At 42.3% G+C, this 19,131-nt stretch overlaps 1 protein-coding gene across 1 annotated transcript in view; it reads right to left on the reverse strand.

The window, feature by feature from the left end:
• The window catches only part of LOC128687088 (uncharacterized), a gene marked incomplete at its 5' end in the record, with an annotated part of 66,127 nt that overhangs the window by 23,523 nt on the left and 23,473 nt on the right, over window positions 1–19,131 (reverse strand). The window contains 4 exons of the mRNA XM_070080981.1: window positions 2,956–3,179; window positions 4,305–4,413; window positions 9,051–9,154; window positions 10,988–11,591. Of these exons, the coding sequence (XP_069937082.1) occupies window positions 2,956–3,179; window positions 4,305–4,413; window positions 9,051–9,154; window positions 10,988–11,591 (1,041 nt within the window). The remainder of the gene's footprint in view (window positions 1–2,955; window positions 3,180–4,304; window positions 4,414–9,050; window positions 9,155–10,987; window positions 11,592–19,131) is intronic.

The raw sequence follows: 19,131 nt of genomic DNA on the forward strand, positions 1-19,131 counted from the left end.
ACTTGGGTCTGTTTATTGAGGAAACGTTTCGCCACACAGTGGCTTCATCAGTCCAATACAAAGAATTGTGAAGATCGGAAGGAGTTCGGGGTGATTAGTCCCTCATCCTGGAGTCGATGTCATCAGTTCATCAGTCATACATCAACTCCAGGCTGAGGGACTGATTAACTCGAACTCTTCCTGATCTTCACCAGTCTTCTTAGTTTAGGACTGATGAAGCCTTTGTGTGGCGAAACGTTCCCAGAATAAACATAACCAAGTGTTGCACATGTGTCTAATTTATCAACTTGTTGGTTCTCTGTACCATTTATCTACAACACACAGTAACCCGTACACAGGAGACTGGAAGCTGTGACGATGTTTCGCTCCGACTTACTTCATTAACTAATGTAATTAGGTAATGGTGTAAGTCGGACTACACATACAATAAAAATATAATTAATGGCTATAATCATAACCATAATTTTCAAAGTGATGCAAGGAGGGAAGAGTATATGGAGAAAAAGAGAGAGGTTAAGAGAGTGGTGAAGCAATGTAAAAAGAGAGCAAATGAGAGAGTGGGTGAGATGTTATCAACAAATTTTGTTGAAAATAAGAAAAAGTTTTGGAGTGAGATTAACAAGTTAAGGAAGCCTAGAGAACAAATGGATTTGTCAGTTAAAAATAGGAGAGGAGAGTTATTAAATGGAGAGTTAGAGGTATTGGGAAGATGGAGGGAATATTTTGAGGAATTGTTAAATGTTGATGAAGATAGGGAAGCTGTGATTTCGTGCATAGGGCAAGGAGGAACAACATCTTGTAGGAGTGAGGAAGAGCCAGTTGTGAGTGTGGGGGAAGTTCGTGAGGCAGTAGGTAAAATGAAAGGGATTGATGGGATAAAGATAGAAATGTTAAAAGCAGGTGGGGATATAGTTTTGGAGTGGTTGGTGCAATTATTTAATAAATGTATGGAAGAGGGTAAGGTACCTAGGGATTGGCAGAGAGCATGCATGGTTCATTTGTATAATTGCAAAGGGGATAAAAGAGAGTGCAAAAATTATAGGGGGATAAGTCTGTTGAGTATACCTGGTAAAGTATCTGGTAGTTATTATTGAAAGAATTAAGAGTAAGACTGAGAATAGGATAGCAGATGAACAAGGAGGCTTTAGGAAAGGTACGGGGTGTGTGGACCAGGTGTTTACAGTGAAACATATAGGTGAACAGTATTTAGATAAGGCTAAAGAGGTCTTTGTGGCATTTATGGATTTGGAAAAGGCGTATGACAGGGTGGATAGGGGGGCAATGTGGCAGATGTTGCAGGTGTATGGAGTAGGAGGTAGGTTACTGAAAGCAGTGAAGAGTTTTTACGAGGATAGTGAGGCTCAAGTTAGAGTATGTAGGAAAGAGGGAAATTATTTCCCAGTAAAAGTAGGCCTTAGACAAGGATGTGTGATGTCACCGTGGTTGTTTAATATATTTATAGATGGGGTTGTAAGAGAAGTAAATGCGAGGGTCTTGGCAAGAGGCGTGGAGTTAAAAGATAAAGAATCACACATAAAGTGGGAGTTGTCACAGTTGCTCTTTGCTGATAACACTGTGCTCTTGGGAGATTCTGAAGAGAAGTTGCAGAGATTGGTGGATGAATTTGGTAGGGTGTGCAAAAGAAGAAAATTAAAGGTGAATACAGGAAAGAGTAAGGCTATGAGGATAACAAAAAGATTAGGTGATGAAAGATTGGATATCAGATTGGAGGGAGAGAGTATGGAGGAGGTGAATGTATTCAGATATTTGGGAGTGGACGTGTCAGCGGATGGGTCAATGAAAGATGAGGTGAATCATAGAATTGATGAGGGGAAAAGGGTGAGTGGTGCACTTAGGAGTCTGTGGAGACAAAGAACTTTGTCCTTGGAGGCAAAGAGGGGAATGTATGAGAGTATAGTTTTACCAACGCTCTTATATGGGTGTGAAGCATGGGTGATGAATGTTGCAGCGAGGAGAAGGCTGGAGGCAGTGGAGATGTCATGTCTGAGGGCAATGTGTGGTGTGAATATAATGCAGAGAATTCGTAGTTTGGAAGTTAGGAGGAGGTGCGGGATTACCAAAACTGTTGTCCAGAGGGCTGAGGAAGGGTTGTTGAGGTGGTTCGGACATGTAGAGAGAATGGAGCGAAACAGAATGACTTCAAGAGTGTATCAGTCTGTAGTGGAAGGAAGGCGGGGTAGGGGTCGGCCTAGGAAAGGTTGGAGGGAGGGGGTAAAGGAGGTTTTGTGTGCGAGGGGCTTGGGCTCCCAGCAGGCATGCGTGAGCGTGTTTGATAGGAGTGAATGGAGACAAATGGTTTTTAATACTTGACGTGCTGTTGGAGTGTGAGCAAAGTAACATTTATGAAGGGGTTCAGGGAAACCGGCAGGCTGGACTTGAGTCCTGGAGATGGGAAGTACAGTGTCTGCACTCTGAAGGAGGGGTGTTAATGTTGCAGTTTAAAAACTGTAGTGTAAAGCACCCTTCTGGCAAGACAGTGATGGAGTGAATGATGGTGAAAGTTTTTCTTTTTCGGGCCACCCTGCCTTGGTGGGAATCGGCCAGTGTGATAATAAAAAATAATAAAATAAAAATTTTCAAAGTGGTGGAGTGGAAAGCCAGTGGAAGGCCTCGGTCAGGTGACCAAAAGCTCCAGCTGTGGGTCATCAAACTAAGACCAGCGTCAAGAAACAATAGTACTGTTTCCTGACAAACCTTACCTAACCTTTCATTAATGCTGTTAAAAGACTTTTATCCCCTTCCTTGGATGAAGATCTCTTTACCGGCCTCTATATATATTCAGCAAGAAGTCACATGATGACCCACAGCTGGAGGTTTTGGTCATCTGACCGAGGCCTTCCGCTGGCTTACCACCCCACCACTTTACAAATTATGGTGATTTGTGTATTATGGTTATGTTTACGACAACAAGTTTTGAGTAACCGGTTATATCACCTGGGTGTAGAGTGAGGATAGAACCAGCAGAGTGAGCAGTGCCACTACGATACGAGCCAAGAAGTTAGACATCTTGAAGAAGAAGGTGGAGTAGGCGACGACCATAATAAAGGAGGTGGGGAGGTAGACGGTGAGGACGTAGAAACCATAACGTCGAGCGAATCTCAGACGGACCTCCATGGTGGAGAGGTGTTGCGCCCTGCCAGTCCGCATGCTCACGCCCTCTGCACACACAATACGTTTACAAATATTGTGTAGAGAATTAGATACATCTGCAACATCTGGGAGTTTTTATTTGTGGACGTTACGCCATCCAGTGGATTCATCAATACAAATTCAAGAACATAATGAGAGGACTGTAGTATTATGTACAACAGACGAGGTAATCAGTCCCTCAGTTAAGGGATTGTCTAATTCTTTATAATAACAATAATAATAATAATAATAATAATAATAATAATAATAATAATAATAATAATAATAATAATAATAATAATAATAATAATAATAATATTATTATTATTATTATTATTATTATTATTATTATTATTATTATTATTATTATTATTATTATTATTATATTTACAAATAAAGTGCTAAAAATCTCTCAGAGATAACTGGAATGGAGGATAAGATAAGATAAGATAAGATAAGATAAGATTTCGTTCGGATTTTTAACCCCGGAGGGTTAGCCACCCAGGATAACCCAAGAAAGTCAGTGCGTCATCGAGGACTGTCTAACTTATTTCCATTGGGGTCCTTAATCTTGTCCCCCAGGATGCGACCCACACCAGTCGACTAACACCCAGGTACCTATTTGCTGCTAGGTGAACAGGACAATAGGTGTAAGGAAACGTGTCGGAATTTCCACCCGCCGGGAATCGAACCCGGGCCCTCCGTGTGTGAAGCGGGAGTTTTAGCCACCAGACTGAGTGTAACTGGATGCAGTAATCGTGAACCAGTGATAGAAGGTGCAAAACTATCACAAGGGAAGTTGAATAACATCTCTAGGCCATCCGTGTTGTAATCAACACATTACCAGGACCTTGCAATGTTGCGGAAATGAGTAGGAAGTCCAAGCAGATTAGTTCAAATTTTCTTAGTGCAATATACAGGAAAATTAACACACCTCAGTTATACATTAACATACAATAAAGCCGAACGTCTAAAAAAAGGTCTTTGTCCAGTGGAAAATGGAAGAAAAAATCAGTATTATAGCAAACAATTCTAAAATACACATTTTTTTTTATAATTCTATGGTGACGTTACTGAGGACTAGACATCACGAGCACATCTCTGTTTGTGTAGTTATAACTGACCTTATAAACAGTTAATAACACCAGACATACCAACAGTGTATTCCATGAGTGGGGGGGTGCCAGTATATACTGCCTGACCTGCCACCAGTGCCAGGCGCTGTGATGATGCTGACATCAGTGTGAAGTTCAGAATACACACCTGGAAAAGATATATATATATATATATATATATATATATATATATATATATATATATATATATATATATATATATATATTATTTTTTTATTATCACACTGGCCTATTCCCACCAAGGCAGGGTGGCCCGAAAAAGAAAAACTTTCACCATCATTCACTCCATCACTGTCTTGCCAGAAGGGTGCTTTACACTACAGTTTTTAAACTGCAACATTAACACCCCTCCTTCAGAGTGCAGGCACTGTACTTCCCATCTCCAGGACTCAAGTCCGGCCTGCCGGTTTCCCTGAACCCCTTCATAAATGTTACTTTGCTCACACTCCAACAGCACGTCAAGTATTAAAAACCATTTGTCTCCATTCACTCCTATCAAACACGCTCACGCATGCCTGCTGGAAGTCCAAGCCCCTCGCACACAAAACCTCCTTTACCCCCTCCCTCCAACCTTTCCTAGGCCGACCCCTACCCCGCCTTCCTTCCACTACAGACTGATACACTCTTGAAGTCACTCTGTTTCACTCCATTCTCTCTACATGTCCGAACCACCTCAACAACCCTTCCTCAGCCCTCTGGACAACAGTTTTGGTAATCCCGCACCTCCTCCTAACTTCCAAACTACGAATTCTCTGCATTATATTCACACCACACATTGCCCTCAGACATGACATCTCCACTGCCTCCAGCCTTCTCCTCGCTGCAACATTCATCACCCATGCTTCACACCCATATAAGAGCGTTGGTAAAACTATACTCTCATACATTCCTCTCTTTGCCTCCAAGGACAAAGTTCTTTGTCTCCACAGACTCCTAAGTGCACCACTCACCCTTTTCCCCTCATCAATTCTATGATTCACCTCATCTTTCATAGACCCATCCGCTGACACGTCCTCTCCCAAATATGTGAATACATTCACCTCCTCCATACTCTCTCCCTCCAATCTGATATCCAATCTTTCATCACCTAATTTTTTTGTTATCCTCATTACCTTACTCTTTCCTGTATTCACTTATAATTTTCTTCTTTTGCACACCCTACCAAATTCATCCACCAATCTCTGCAACTTCTCTTCAGAATCTCCCAAGAGCACAGTGTCATCAGCAAAGAGCAGCTGTGACAACTCCCACTTTGTGTGTGATTCTTTATCTTTTAACTCCACAACTCTTGCCAAGACCCTCGCATTTACTTCTCTTACAACCCCATCTATAAATATATTAAACAACCACGGTGACATCACACATTCTTGTCTAAGGCCTACTTTTACTGGGAAATAATTTCCCTCTTTCCTACATACTCTAACTTGAGCCTCACTATCCTCGTAAAAACTCTTCACTGCTTTCAGTAACCTACCTCCTACACCATACACCTGCAACATCTGCCACATTGCCCCCCTATCCACCCTGTCATACGCCTTTTCCAAATCCATAAATGTCACAAAGACCTCTTTAGCCTTATCTAAATACTGTTCACTTATATGTTTCACTGTAAACACTGTAAACTGACAAATCCATTTGTTCTCTAGGCTTCCTCAACTTGTTAATCTCACTCCAAAACTTTTTCTTATTTTCAACAAAATTTGTTGATAACATCTCACCCACTCTCTCATTTGCTCTCTTTTTACATTGCTTCACCACTCTCTTAACCTCTCTCTTTTTCTCCATATACTCTTCCCTCCTTGCATCACTTCTACTTTGTAAAAACTTCTCATATGCTAACTTTTTCTCCCTTACTACTCTCTTTACATCATCATTCCACCAATCGCTCCTCTTCCCTCCTGCACCCACTTTCCTGTAACCACAAACTTCTGCTGAACACTCTAACACTACATTTTTAACACCCCTCCTTCAGAGTGCAGGCACTGTACTTCCCATCTCCAGGACTCAAGTCCGGCCTGCCAGTTTCCCTGAATCCCTTCATAAATGTTACTTTTCTCACACTCCAACAGCACGTCAAGCCCTAAAAACCCCTTGTCTCCATTCGCTCATATATAACACGCTCACGCATGCTTACTGGAAATCTCGGCCCCACGCAAACAAAACCTCCTTTACCCTCTCCTTCCAACCTTTGCTAGGCCGACCCCTACCCCGCCTTTCCTCCACTACAGATCTATACACTCTCGAAGTCATTCTACTTCGTTCCACTCTCTCTACATGTCCAAACCATCTAAATAACCCTTCCTCAGCTCTCTGGATAATAGGTTTGGTAATCCCACACCTCCTCCTATTTTCCAAACTACGGATTCTCTGCATTATATTCACACCACAAATTGCCCTCAGACATGACATCTCCACTGCCTCCAGCCTTCTCCCTGTTGCAACATTCACAACCCTTGCCTCACACCCATATAAGAGCATTGGTATAACTATACTCTCATACCTTCCCCTCTTTACTTTAATGGATAAAGTTCTCTGTCTCCACAAACTCCTCAGTGCACCACTCACCTTTTTCCCCTCGTCAGTTCTATGATTCACCTCATCTTTCATAGACCCATCTGCTGACACGTCCACTCCCATATATCTGAATACATTCACCTCCTCCATAATCTCTCCCTCCAATCTGATATCCAATCTTCTATTACCTAATTTTTTTGTTATCCTTATCACCTTACTATTTCCTATATTCACTTCTAATTTGCTTCTTTTATATATCCTGCCAAATTCACCCACCAACCTCTGCAACTTCTCTTCAGAATCTCCCAAGAGCACAGTGTCATCCACAAAGAGCAACTATGACAACTCCCACTTTATGTTAGATTCTTTATCTTTTAACCCCATACCTCTTGCCAACACCCCGAACATTCACTTTTCTTACAATTCTATCTATAAATATATTGAACAACCATGTTGACATCACACATCCCTGTCTAAGGCCTACTTTTACTGGGAAATAATCCCCCTCTCTTCTACATATTCTAACCTGAACCTCACTATCCTAGTAAAGACTCTTCACTGCTTTCAGTAACCTTCCTCCTACACCATACATTTGCAACATCTGCCACATTGCCTCCCTATCCACCCTATCATACGCCGTTTCCAAATCCATAAATGCCATAAAAACCTCTTTACCTTTACCTAAATACTGTTCACCTATATGTTTCACTGTAAACACCTGGTCCACACACCCCCTACCTTTCCTAAAGCCTCCTTGTTCATCTGCTATCCTACTCTCCGTCTTTCTCTTAATTCTTTCAATAATAACTACCAGATACTTTACCAGGTATACTCAAAAAACTTATTCCCTTATAATTTTTACACTCTCGTTTGTCCCATTTGCCTTTATACAAAGGAACTTTGCATGCTCTCTGCCAGTCCCTAGGCACCTTACCCTCTTCCATACCTTTATTAAATAAAAATGCTAACCACTCCAAAACTATATCTCCACCTGCTTTTAACATTTCTATCTTTATCCCATCAATCCCAGCTGCCTTACCCCCTTTCATTTTACCTACTGCCTCACGAACTTCCCCCACACTCACAACTGGCTCTTCCTCACTCCTACAAGATGTTATTCCTCCTTGCCCTATGCACGAAATCACTGCTTCCCTATCTTAATCAACATTTAACAATTCTTCAAAATATTCCCTCCATCTTCCAGATACCTCTAAATCTTCATTTAATAACTCTCCTCTCCTATTTTTAACTGACAAATCCATTTGTTCCCTAGGCTTCCTCATCTTATTAATCTCACTCCAAAATTTTTTTCTTATTTTCAACAAAATTTGTTGATAACATCTCACCCACTCTCTCATTTGCTCTCTTTTTACATTACTTCACCACTCTCTTACCCTCTATTTTTCTCTCCATATACTCCTCCCTCCTTGCATCTCTTCTACTTTGTAAAAACATCTCATTTGCTAACATTTTCTCTCTTAGTACTCTCTTTACATCATTATTCCACCAGTCACTCTTCTTCCCTCCCACACCCACTTTCCTGTAACCACAAACTTCTGCTGAACACTCTAACAGTATATTCTTAAATCTACCCCATACATCTTCAACCCCATTGCATATACTCACACTAGCCCATCTGTCCTCTAACAGTTGTTTATATCTTCCCTAACTGCCTCCACTTTAAGTTTATAAACCTTCACCTCCCTCTTACTTGCCGTTTCCATTTTTCTTGTATCCCATCTACCTTGTACTCTCACTGTAGCTACAACTAAAAAATGATCTGATATATCTGTGGCTCCTCTATAAACATGTACATCCTGAAGTCTACTCAACAGCCTTTTATCTACCAATACATAGTCCAACTACTGTCATTACGCCCTACATCATATCTTATATACTTATTTATCCTTATTTCTTAAAATATGTCTTACCTATAACCAAACTCCTTTTTTATACAAAGTTCAATCAAATGCTGTTTATCATTTACACCTGGAACCCCTAACTTACCTGCCACACCCTCTCTAAACGCTTCTCCTACTTTGGCATTTAGGTTCCCTACTGTTATTGCGAACAAGCGATACAAGATGCTAAACAACCACAGGGGGAGTTGAATGATAGCTCTAGGCATTTCGTGTTGCAATTAACACATCATCAGTAGCTTGCAACTTTGCAAGTAGGAAATCCAGGAAGGTCCGTTCATGTGAATGCTTTTTTAACGTGGGTGATGCCGAGGTAACGAGGTGCACTCACCTGCACGTCGAAGGGGAACATGCCCAGGTGGAAGTCGCAGGTGTAGGTGACTGTGTACACCTGTGTCATCTGCAGTGTGTTCTCAGACCCCTCGAAGATATCTCCTGAAGAAGGATTTATTCTATTTATTAGTGCTCCTGAAGAAGAATTTTTGTTTATTAGTGCTCGTGATGAAGGATTTATTGTGCTCCATTAATTATCCTGAAGGAGGATTTATTGTGCTCCATTAGTTATCCTGAAGGAGGATTTATTGTGCTCCATTAATTATCCTGAAGGAGGATTTATTGTGCTCCATTAGTTATCCTGAAGGAGGATTTATTGTGCTCCATTAGCTATCCTGAAGGAGGATTTATTCTGTCTATTAGTTATCCTGAAGATTTATTTTACTGTGTTCAATAAAGCATCAATTAATCTTAATCTTCATTCCCAGTCTGTGAGTTTATTATGAGAGGAATAATAAATAAAAAATGACCAATGTTCCGGGTAAAAAGAGGAATAGCAAACTTAGGATAAATAAGACGGATCAAAAACAATAATATATATATATATATATATATATATATATATATATATATATATATATATATATATATATATATATATATATATATATATATTATTTTTATTATCACACTGGCCGATTCCCACCAAGGCAGGGTGGCCCGAAAAAGAAAAACTTTCACCATCATTCACTCCATCACTGTCTTGCCAGAAGGGTGCTTTACACTACAGTTTTTAAACTGCAACATTAACACCCCTCCTTCAGAGTGCAGGCACTGTACTTCCCATCTCCAGGACTCAAGTCCGGCCTGCCGGTTTCCCTGAACCCCTTCATAAATGTTACTTTGCTCACACTCCAACAGCACGTCAAGTATTAAAAACCATTTGTCTCCATTCACTCCTATCAAACACGCTCACGCATGCCTGCTGGAAGTCTAAGCCCCTCGCACACAAAACCTCCTTTACCCCCTCTCTCCAACCTTTTCTAGGCCGACCCCTACCCCGCCTTCCTTCCACTACAGACTGATACACTCTTGAAGTCATTCTGTTTCGCTCCATTCTCTCTACATGTCCGAACCACCTCAACAACCCTTCCTCAGCCCTCTGGACAACAGTTTTGGTAATCCCGCACCTCCTCCTAACTTCCAAACTACGAATTCTCTGCATTATATTCACACCACACATTGCCCTCAGACATGACATCTCCACTGCCTCCAGCCTTCTCCTTGCTGCAACATTCATCACCCATGCTTCACACCCATATAAGAGCGTTGGTAAAACTACACTCTCATACATTCCCCTCTTTGCCTCCAAGGACAAAGTTCTTTGTCTCCACAGACTCCTAAGTGCACCACTCACTCTTTTCCCCTCATCAATTCTATGATTGGTAGGTAAGACACAAAGGCAACAGTTAGTCTTACCTACCAACCTGTCGGTATTTTATACCATTTTGATGTTCAATTCTATGATTCACCTCATCTTTCATAGAACCATCTGCTGACACGTCCACTCCCAAATATCTGAATACATTCACCTCCTCCATACTCTCTCCCTCCAATCTGATATCCAATCTTTCATCACCTAATCTTTTTGTTATCCTCATAACATTACTCTTTCCTGTATTCACCTTTAATTTTCTTCTTTTGCACACCCTACCAAATTCATCCACCATATATATATATATATATATATATATATATATATATATATATATATATAGATATATATATATATATATATATATATATATATAAATACGCTATATAAATACACTGTGTCATGTTTTAAACTCGTCGTATCATGAGAGGTCAAATTTTGATCCTAGAAAGAGAAATAGGAGCCGTTTTACCAGCATGAGGTCACCCACTTGAAGCAAGGTCAATGTAACATGGTCAGCATCTCGTAAGGTCAAATGGAGGTCACCCTAAGTTACTTACTTTCTTCTGGAAGGTCAGGAGGGCCAATGTGAGGTTGACCCTCCCTCAGGCACTCGACCCTGGCTCCTTCCTCCAGGTTGCTGTAAACATTGCCGTGAGCATTCCTGAAGAAGATTTTCGGTGTCCAGATCGCTAGCGCCACCTCTCTGGACAGCAAGTTGAGGCTGCTGTCTGATTTCAAGTTCAGGAACTTGAGTCGGCTGTCTCTCCAGGCCAGGCTAAGGTGCAGCTTCACCGCAAAATCCTGAGCATTAGTCACAATTGAGGGGAAAGTGACCACATCGATCGAGAAATGGATCGGCAGCGGTTCCGCTTGTGACGGCGGCGGTAAAGTTGCCCTATAACCAACCGGTATCACCACCAGCGAGCAGTTCGCTTCGTCGCTCTGGTCGGCGCAGTCTTCGCGCATGTCGCACCTCTGCTCGAAGGCTATGCAGGTACCGTCGGCACAGGTGAACTGGCCACGGCCGCACACGGAGAGCGTCATGTTGACCACCTGGCCGCTGCGTAAACCGCAAGTGTCCCACCCCAGCGTCCACGGCTTCGTGCCGAAGGGATATTCGTCAGCCGTGATGGGTTTCCAGCGAGCTACAGCTCCTGACACCTGTAGGGAGATTATTATTATTATTATTACTATTATTATTATTATTATTATTATTATTATTATTATTATTATTATTATTATTATTATCATTAGTAGTAACAGTATGCTGCTAAAATTTATTATGATTTATTATTCTTATTCTTCATTATAATTTATTACACACTGTACCTTGAGGGAGGTCACAGCAGTATATACACTGTACCTTGAGGGAGGTCACAGCAGTATATACACTGTACCTTGAGGGAGGTCACAGCAGTATATACACTGTACCTTGAGAGAGGTCACAGCAGTATATACACTGTACCTTGAGGGAGGTCACAGCAGTATATACACTGTACCTTGAGGGAAGTCACAGCAGTATATACACTGTACCTTGAGGGAGGTCACAGCAGTATATACACTGTACCTTGAGAGAGGTCACAGCAGTATATACACTGTACATTGAGAGAGGTCACAGCAGTATATACACTGTACCTTGAGAGAGGTCACAGCAGTATATACACTGTACCTTGAGAGAGGTCACAGCAGTATATACACTGTACCTTGCGAGAGGTCACAGCAGTATATACACTGTACCTTGAGAGAGGTCACAGCAGTATATACACTGTACCTTGAGAGAGGTCACAGCAGTATATACACTGTACCTTGAGAGAGGTCACAGCAGTATATACACTGTACCTTGAGAGAGGTCACAGCAGTATATACACTGTACCTTGAGAGAGGTCACAGCAGTATATACACTGTACCTTGAGAGAGGCCACAGCAGTATATACACTGTACCTTAGAGAGGTCACAGCAGTATATACACTGTACCTTGAGAGAGGTCACAGCAGTATATACACTGTACCTTGAGAGAGGTCACAGCAGTATATACACTGTACCTTGAGAGAGGTCACAGCAGTATACACACTGTACCTTGAGAGAGGTCACAGCAGTATATACACTGTACCTTGAGAGAGGTCACAGCAGTATATACACTGTACCTTGAGAGAGGTCACAGCAGTATATACACTGTACCTTGAGAGAGGTCACAGCAGTATATACACTGTACCTTGAGAGAGGTCACAGCAGTATATACACTGTACCTTGAGAGAGGTCACAGCAGTATATACACTGTACCTTGAGAGAGGTCACAGCAGTATACACACTGTACCTTGAGAGAGGTCACAGCAGTATATACACTGTACCTTGAGAGAGGTCACAGCAGTATATACACTGTACCTTGAGAGAGGTCACAGCAGTATATACACTGTACCTTGAGAGAGGTCACAGCAGTATATACACTGTACCTTGAGAGAGGTCACAGCAGTATATACACTGTACCTTGAGAGAGGTCACAGCAGTATATACACTGTACCTTGAGAGAGGTCACAGCAGTATATACACTGTACCTTGAGAGAGGTCACAGCAGCATATACACTGTACCTTGAGAGAGGTCACAGCAGTATATACACTGTACCTTGAGAGAGGTCACAGCAGTATATACACTGTACCTTGAGAGAGGTCACAGCAGTATATACACTGTACCTTGAGAGAGGTCACAGCAGTATATACACTGTACCTTGAGAGAGGTCACAGCAGTATATACACTGTACCTTGAGAGAGGCCACAGCAGTATATACACTGTACCTTGAGAGAGGTCACAGCAGTATATACACTGTACCTTGAGAGAGGTCACAGCAGTATATACACTGTACCTTGAGAGAGGTCACAGCAGTATACACACTGTACCTTGAGAGAGGTCACAGCAGTATATACACTGTACCTTGAGAGAGGTCACAGCAGTATATACACTGTACCTTGAGAGAGGTCACAGCAGTATATACACTGTACCTTGAGAGAGGTCACAGCAGTATATACACTGTACCTTGAGAGAGGTCACAGCAGTATATACACTGTACCTTGAGAGAGGTCACAGCAGTATATACACTGTACCTTGAGAGAGGTCACAGCAGTATATACACTGTACCTTGAGAGAGGTCACAGCAGTATATACACTGTACCTTGAGAGAGGTCACAGCAGTATATACACTGTACCTTGAGAGAGGTCACAGCAGTATATACACTGTACTTTGAGAGAGGTCACAGCAGTATATACACTGTACCTTGAGAGGTCACAGCAGTATATACACTGTACCTTGAGGGAGGCCACAGCAGTATATACACTGTACCTTGAGAGAGGTCACAGCAGTATATACACTGTACCTTGAGAGAGGTCATAGCAGTATATACACTGTACCTTGAGAGAGGTCACAGCAGTATATACACTGTACATTGAGAGAGGTCACAGCAGTATATACACTGTACCTTGAGGGAGGTCACAGCAGTATATACACTGTACCTTGAGAGAGGTCACAACAGTATATACACTGTACCTTGAGAGAGGTCACAGCAGTATATACACTGTACCTTCAGAGAGGTCACAACAGTATATACACTGTACCTTGAGAGAGGTCACAGCAGTATATACACTGTACCTTCAGAGAGGTCACAGCAGTATATACACTGTACCTTGAGAGAGGTCACAGCAGTACATACACTGTACCCTGAGGGAGGTCACAGCAGTATATACACTGTACCTTGAGAGAGGTCACAGCAGTATATACACTGTACCTTGAGATAGGTCACAGCAGTATATACACTGTACCTTGAGAGAGGTCACAGCAGTATATACACTGTACTTTGAGAGAGGTCACAGCAGTATATACACTGTACCTTCAGAGGTCACAGCAGTATATACACTGTACCTTGAGGGAGGCCACAGCAGTATATACACTGTACCTTGAGAGAGGTCACAGCAGTATATACACTGTACCTTGAGAGAGGTCACAGCAGTATATACACTGTACCTTGAGAGAGGTCACAGCAGTATATACACTGTACCTTGAGAGAGGTCACAGCAGTATATACACTGTACCTTGAGGGAGGTTACAGCAGTATATACACTGTACCTTGAGAGAGGTCACAGCAGTATATACACTGTACCTTGAGAGAGGTCACAGCAGTATATACACTGTACCTTCAGAGAGGTCACAACAGTATATACACTGTACCTTGAGAGAGGTCACAGCAGTATATACACTGTACCTTCAGAGAGGTCACAGCAGTATATACACTGTACCTTGAGAGAGGTCACAGCAGTACATACACTGTACCTTGAGGGAGGTCACAGCAGTATATACACTGTACCTTGAGAGAGGTCACAGCAGTGTATACACTGTACTTTGAGAGAGGTCACAGCAGTAAATACACTGTACCTTCAGAGAGGTCACAGCAGTATATACACTGTACCTTGAGAGAGGTCACAGCAGTATATACACTGTACCTTCAGAGAGGTCACAGCAGTATATACACTGTACCATCAGAGAGGTCACAGCAGTACATACACTGTACCTTGAGAGAGGTCACAGCTGTATATACACTGTACCTTCAGAGAGGTCACAGCAGTATATACACTGTACCTTGAGAGAGGTCACAGCAGTATATACACTGTACCTTGAGGGAGGTCACAGCAGTATATACACTGTACCTTGTGAGAGGTCACAGCAGTACATACACTGTACCTTGAGAGAGGTCACAGCAGTATATACATAAGAACATAAGAACATATGAAAGGAGGAACACTGCAGCAGGCCTGTTGGCCCATACTAGGCAGGTCCTTTACAATTCATCCCACTAACAAACATTTGACCAACCCAACTTTCAATGCCACCCAAGAAACAAGCTCCGATGTGCAAGTCCCACTCAAATCCAACCCCTCCCACTCATGTACTTATCCAACCTAAATTTGAAACTACCCAAAGTCCTAGCCTCAATAAACCAACTAGGTAGACTGTTCCACTCATCAACTACCCTATTTCCAAACCAATACTTTCCTATGTCCTTTCTAAATCTAAACTTATCTAATTTAAATCCATTACTGCGGGTTCTCTCTTGGAGAGATATCCTCAAGACCTTGTTAATATCCCCTTTATTAATACCTATCTTCCACTTATACACTTCGATCAGGTCTCCCCTCATTCTTCGTCTAACAAGTGAATGTAACTTAAGAGTCTTCAATCTTTCTTCATAAAGGTCAGAAAGGTCACAGCAGTATATACACTGTACCTTGAGAGATGTCACAGCAGTACATACACTGTACCTTGAGAGAGGTCACAGCAGTATATACACTGTACCTTGAGAGAGGTCACAGCAGTATATACACTGTACCTTGAGAGAGGTCACAGCAGTATATACACTGTACCTTGAGAGAGGCCATAGTAGTATATACACTGTACCTTGAGAGAGGTCACAGCAGAATATACACTGTACCTTGAGAGAGGTCACAGCAGTATATACACTGTGCCTTGAGGGAGGTCACAGCAGTATATACACTGTACCTTGAGAGAGGTCATAGTAGTATATACACTGTACCTTGAGAGAGGTCACAGCAGTATATACACTGTACCTTGAGGGAGGTCACAGCAGTAAATACACTGTACCTTGAGAGAGGTCACAGCAGTATATACACTGTACCTTGAGAGAGGTCATTGTAGTATATACACTGTACCTTGAGAGGTCACAGCAGTATATACACTGTACCTTGAGGGATGCCACAGCAGTATATACACTGTACCTTGAGAGAGGTCACAGCAGTATATACACTGTACCATGAACGAGGTCACAGCAGTATATACACTGTACCTTGAGAGAGGTCACAGCAGTATATACACTGTACCTTGAGGGAGGTCACAGCAGTAAATACACTGTACCTTGAGAGAGGTCACAGCAGTATATACACTGTACCTTGAGAGAGGTCATAGTAGTATATACACTGTACCTTGAGAGAGGTCACAGCAGTATATACACTGTACCTTGAGGGAGGTTACAGCAGTAAATACACTGTACCTTGAGAGAGGTCACAGCAGTATATACACTGTACCTTGAGAGAGGTCATAGTAGTATATACACTGTACCTTGAGAGAGGTCACAGCAGTATATACACTGTACTTTGAGGGAGGCCACAGCAGTATATACACTGTAACTTGAGAGAGGTCACAGCAGAATATACACTGTACCATGAACGAGGTCACAGCAGTATATGCACTGTACCTTGAGAGAGGACACAGCAGTATATACACTGTACCATGAAGTAGGTCACAGCAGTATATACACTGTACCATGAAGGAGGTCACAGCAGTGTATACACTGTACCTTGAGAGAGGTCATAGCAGTATATACACTGTGCCTTGAGAGAGGTCATAGCAGTATATACACTGTACCTCGAGAGAGGTCACAGCAGTATATACACTGTACCTTGAGAGAGGTCACAGCAGTATATACACTGTACCTTGAGAGAGGTCATAGCAGTATATACACTGTACCTTGAGAGAGGTCACAGCAGTATATACACTGTACCTTGAGAGAGGTCATAGCACTATATACACTGTACCTTGAGAGAGGTCACAGCAGTATATACACTGTTCCTTGAGAGAGGTCATAGCAGTATATACACTGTACCATGAGGGAGGTCACAGCAGTATACACACTGTACCTTGAGAGAGGTCACAGCAGTATATACACTATACCTTGAGGGAGGTCATAGCAGTATACACCCTGTTCCTTGAGAGAGGTCACAACAGTATATACACTGTACCTTGAGAGAGGTCACAGCAGTATATGCACTGTACCTCGAGAGAGATCACAGCAGTATATATACTGTACCTTGAGAGAGGTCACAGCAGTATATACACTGTACCATGAAGGAGGTCACAGCAGTATATACACTGTACCTTAAGAGAGGTCACAGCAGTATATACACTGTACCATGAAGGAGGTCACAACAGTATATACACTGTACCATGAAGGAGGTCACAGTAGTATATACACTGTACCTTGCGAGAGGTCATAGCAGTATATACACTGTACCTTGAGAGAGGTCACAGCAGTATATACACTGTACCTTGAGAGAGGCCATAGCAGTATATACACTGTACCTTGAGAGAGGTCATAGCAGCATATACACTGTACCTTGAGAGAGGTCACAGCAGTATATACACTTCGCCTTGAGAGAGGTCACAGCAGTATACACACTGTACCTTGAGAGAGGTCACAGCAGTATATACACTGTACCTTGAGAAAGGTCATAGCAGTATATACAGTGTACCTTTAGAGAGGTCACAGCAGTATATACACTGTATTTTGAGAGAGGTCACAGCAGTATATACACTGTACCTTGAGAGAGGTCACAGCAGTATACACACTGTACCTTGAGAGAGGTCACAGCAGTATATACACTGTACCTTGAGAGAGGTCACAGCAGTATATACACTGTACCTTGAGAGAGGTCACAGCAGTATATACACTGTACCTTGAGAGAGGTCACAGCAGTATATACACTGTACCTTGAGATAGGTCACAGCAGTATATACACTGTACCTTGAGAGAGGTCACAGCAGTATATACACTGTACCTTGAGAGAGGTCACAGCAGTATATACACTGTACCTTGAGAGAGGTCACAGCAGTATATACACTGTACCTTGAGAGAGGTCACAGCAGTATATACACTGTACCTTGAGAGAGGTCACAGCAGAATATACACTGTACTTTGAGAGAGGTCACAGCAGTATATACACTGTACCTTGAGAGGTCACAGCAGTATATACACTGTACCTTGAGGGAGGCCACAGCAGTATATACACTGTACCTTGAGAGAGGTCACAGCAGTATATACACTGTACCTTGAGAGAGGTCATAGCAGTATATACACTGTACCTTGAGAGAGGTCACAGCAGTATATACACTGTACCTTGAGGGAGGTCACAGCAGTATATACACTGTACCTTGAGAGAGGTCACAACAGTATATACACTGTACCTTGAGAGAGGTCACAGCAGTATATACACTGTACCTTCAGAGAGGTCACAACAGTATATACACTGTACCTTGAGAGAGGTCACAGCAGTATATACACTGTACCTTCAGAGAGGTCACAGCAGTATATACACTGTACCTTGAGAGAGGTCACAGCAGTACATACACTGTACCTTGAGGGAGGTCACAGCAGTATATACACTGTACCTTGAGAGAGGTCACAGCAGTATATACACTGTACCTTGAGAGAGGTCACAGCAGTATATACACTGTACCTTGAGAGAGGTCACAGCAGTATATACACTGTACTTTGAGAGAGGTCACAGCAGTATATACACTGTACCTTCAGAGGTCACAGCAGTATATACACTGTACCTTGAGGGAGGCCACAGCAGTATATACACTGTACCTTGAGAGAGGTCACAGCAGTATATACACTGTACCTTGAGAGAGGTCACAGCAGTATATACACTGTACCTTGAGAGAGGTCACAGCAGTATATACACTGTACCTTGAGAGAGGTCACAGCAGTATATACACTGTACCTTGAGGGAGGTCACAGCAGTATATACACTGTACCTTGAGAGAGGTCACAGCAGTATATACACTGTACCTTGAGAGAGGTCACAGCAGTATATACACTGTACCTTCAGAGAGGTCACAACAGTATATACACTGTACCTTGA

Source organism: Cherax quadricarinatus, unplaced genomic scaffold (genome assembly GCF_038502225.1).
Source record: "Cherax quadricarinatus isolate ZL_2023a unplaced genomic scaffold, ASM3850222v1 Contig1398, whole genome shotgun sequence".
In the NCBI taxonomy this organism is placed as follows: Eukaryota; Metazoa; Arthropoda; class Malacostraca; order Decapoda; family Parastacidae; genus Cherax; species Cherax quadricarinatus.